The sequence below is a fragment of the Bison bison genome, unplaced genomic scaffold (assembly GCF_000754665.1).
Source record: "Bison bison bison isolate TAMUID 2011002044 unplaced genomic scaffold, Bison_UMD1.0 scf7180017864472, whole genome shotgun sequence".
NCBI classification, from domain to species: Eukaryota; Metazoa; Chordata; class Mammalia; order Artiodactyla; family Bovidae; genus Bison; species Bison bison.
Genome location: NW_011495033.1, coordinates 3,559,720 through 3,561,773, shown reverse-complemented (window position 1 = coordinate 3,561,773; position 2,054 = coordinate 3,559,720). Strand labels below are relative to the sequence as shown.

General features: G+C 60.7%; 1 protein-coding gene across 1 annotated transcript in view; it reads right to left on the bottom strand.

Moving 5' to 3' along the window:
- The window catches only part of MYO18A (myosin XVIIIA), a 102,328-nt gene that overhangs the window by 42,932 nt on the left and 57,342 nt on the right, over window positions 1–2,054 (bottom strand). The window contains exons 7-10 of the mRNA XM_010861683.1: window positions 1,711–1,853; window positions 1,051–1,151; window positions 288–351; window positions 7–54 (exon numbers count right to left, since the gene is read on the bottom strand). Of these exons, the coding sequence (XP_010859985.1) occupies window positions 7–54; window positions 288–351; window positions 1,051–1,151; window positions 1,711–1,853 (356 nt within the window). The remainder of the gene's footprint in view (window positions 1–6; window positions 55–287; window positions 352–1,050; window positions 1,152–1,710; window positions 1,854–2,054) is intronic.

The following is a 2,054-nucleotide window of genomic DNA, read 5'->3' as shown; positions in this document are numbered from 1 at the left end:
CATGGCCGTCTGGAGCTTACTGAACTGCTGAGCTGCCTTCTGCTTCTCTTCAGGCTGCAGGGTCAGACAGGCACATGGGCAGCGGATCTCAGACGGGGTGTCCCTTCAGCCGTCTCCATGCTGCCAGGCCCTCAGGGCAGCCCAGGCTGGGGTACTGCCACCCACCTGGAGCCAGGTTCCTGCTATTCCCCTGGGGCACTCCAGGCCACCCGAAGCTTCTCCTACTCTGAGGCCCCGGGCTGCCAACCTCCCCGCCACACACACACACACACACACAGGCCCCTCACCTTGGCCAGCGGCACAATCCCAAAAACATTGTTCTCTGCCAAGTGGTTCAAGTGGAGCTCTGTCCTAGGGGTACACACGAGGCGTTAGTGGAGGGCTGGGTCCCCACACCGAGTCCATCTCCCCACCAGGGTGGAGGCAGAGACTCTGCCTCCAGACTCAGTTCCGTCTCTCCACCATGCCCTTCCATCAGGCACCTTTCCTAACTGGCCCGGATGCGAGGCTAGCACCCTGAGCTGCTTGCTCAGCCTTATCATTTATCCTTTTTTCAGTGAACACAGACAGCAAGCCCAAGGTCTAAAGGGAAGAGCCTGGCAGAGGAGCCAACATCGAGGCAAGGGGGCCAGCATGGAGGGCAATGGAAAAAAGGCTGTCTCTGGCCCGTATGTGGGCTCCAACACCAGCTTAGCCCCACACTAGCCATGGGACTGCAGGCAAGTCCCTGACCACCTGCACCTCGGGGTGCTTTCCTCTCTAGATCTGGTGTCACAGGGAGCAGAGATCCTAGCCAAGCCCTGGGAATGCTGAAGGGTCAATAGTGCCCCTCACCTATAGCCAGGCCCCCAGGGTCCAAGGCCAGGGAGCTCCTGCCGGGCAAGGCCTATGGCTCATTCAGCTCATCACCTCCAGGGCCTAGCTCATAGCCTAACACATAGTGGCCGTGAAATAAACAACCGGCATGGGATGCAATCAGGGGGCAAAGCCCAGGAGCTGTCAGTGGGTGGGAGCCTAGAGCATCCTCCCAGTGCCCTCTGTCCCACTCACCTGAGGGTGCCATCCCCACAGGCCAGCAGGTAGTAGAAGACGTTGAACGTGGCCTCACCGGCTGGACGTCGGGCCACACGCAGCTTTTCCAGAAGCATGGTCTGCGGCACAGCATAGAGAGTGTGTGGGCCGGAGGGCAGGCCCAGGTCAGGCTTCCCCAACCAGGCCTGTGGCAATGAGCAGCTGCATCTTATTCTCCAGGAGCTCAACCAGAGGCCAGATCACCTCACAAGCAAGCGTGGGGGCAGTCCCCAGAGCTGGGGAAGATCACAGGCCCTGCCACCCAACCCAGCCTCCAGGGGAACCAGGCACTCGGGGTGACCTATTTCACAAGCATGGAAGGGAACCAGCCTCAGAGAGGGGGCCTTACTTTACTGACAGGCCAGTCTTGCATGGGTCAGTCAGGCTGAGAGAAGGCCCTGAGCAACTAAGGTGTGGGCCACCCCCGGATAGGCAGGAAGCCAAGCCATGCCCCACCCAGGGCAGGAGGCACGGCGGGTGGGCAGAATGTGGAGGCTCTGGGCAAAGCAGGACAGCCCTGCTGGGGCTGGGGTCCATTTCGTTGGGGCAGAATCTCAGGAAAACGAGGCGCAGGAGAGAGTCTGGTTTCTAGGCATGAAATCCGGCAGCCAGTCTCTTACTACCCTGCATGTCCCTCACCTGAATAGAGGCGGAGGCCACCTGGCCAGCCTGGTCAAAGTCCAGGGAGAGGATCTGGGAGAAGCGGGTGGCGTTGCCGTTCATGACGGTGGGGCTATTCCCAAAGGCTTCCAGGAGGGTGGACAGAGCCTGCCACTTGTCCACTGCAGAAAACAAACCCCGGGGCTGTCAGGAGGGCCAGGTGCTGCTCGCCCCCAGCCACGGGCTCCAGAGGCCCAGGCAGAATGGGAGGCCCAGCCCGTGGCTACTCCCCTAGTACCCAAAGGCTCAGTTACTCACACCAGAACTGCTGGGGACAGAGGGGATTTGAGGACACAGAAAGGCCCGGGAGGAAAAGAGCTGGT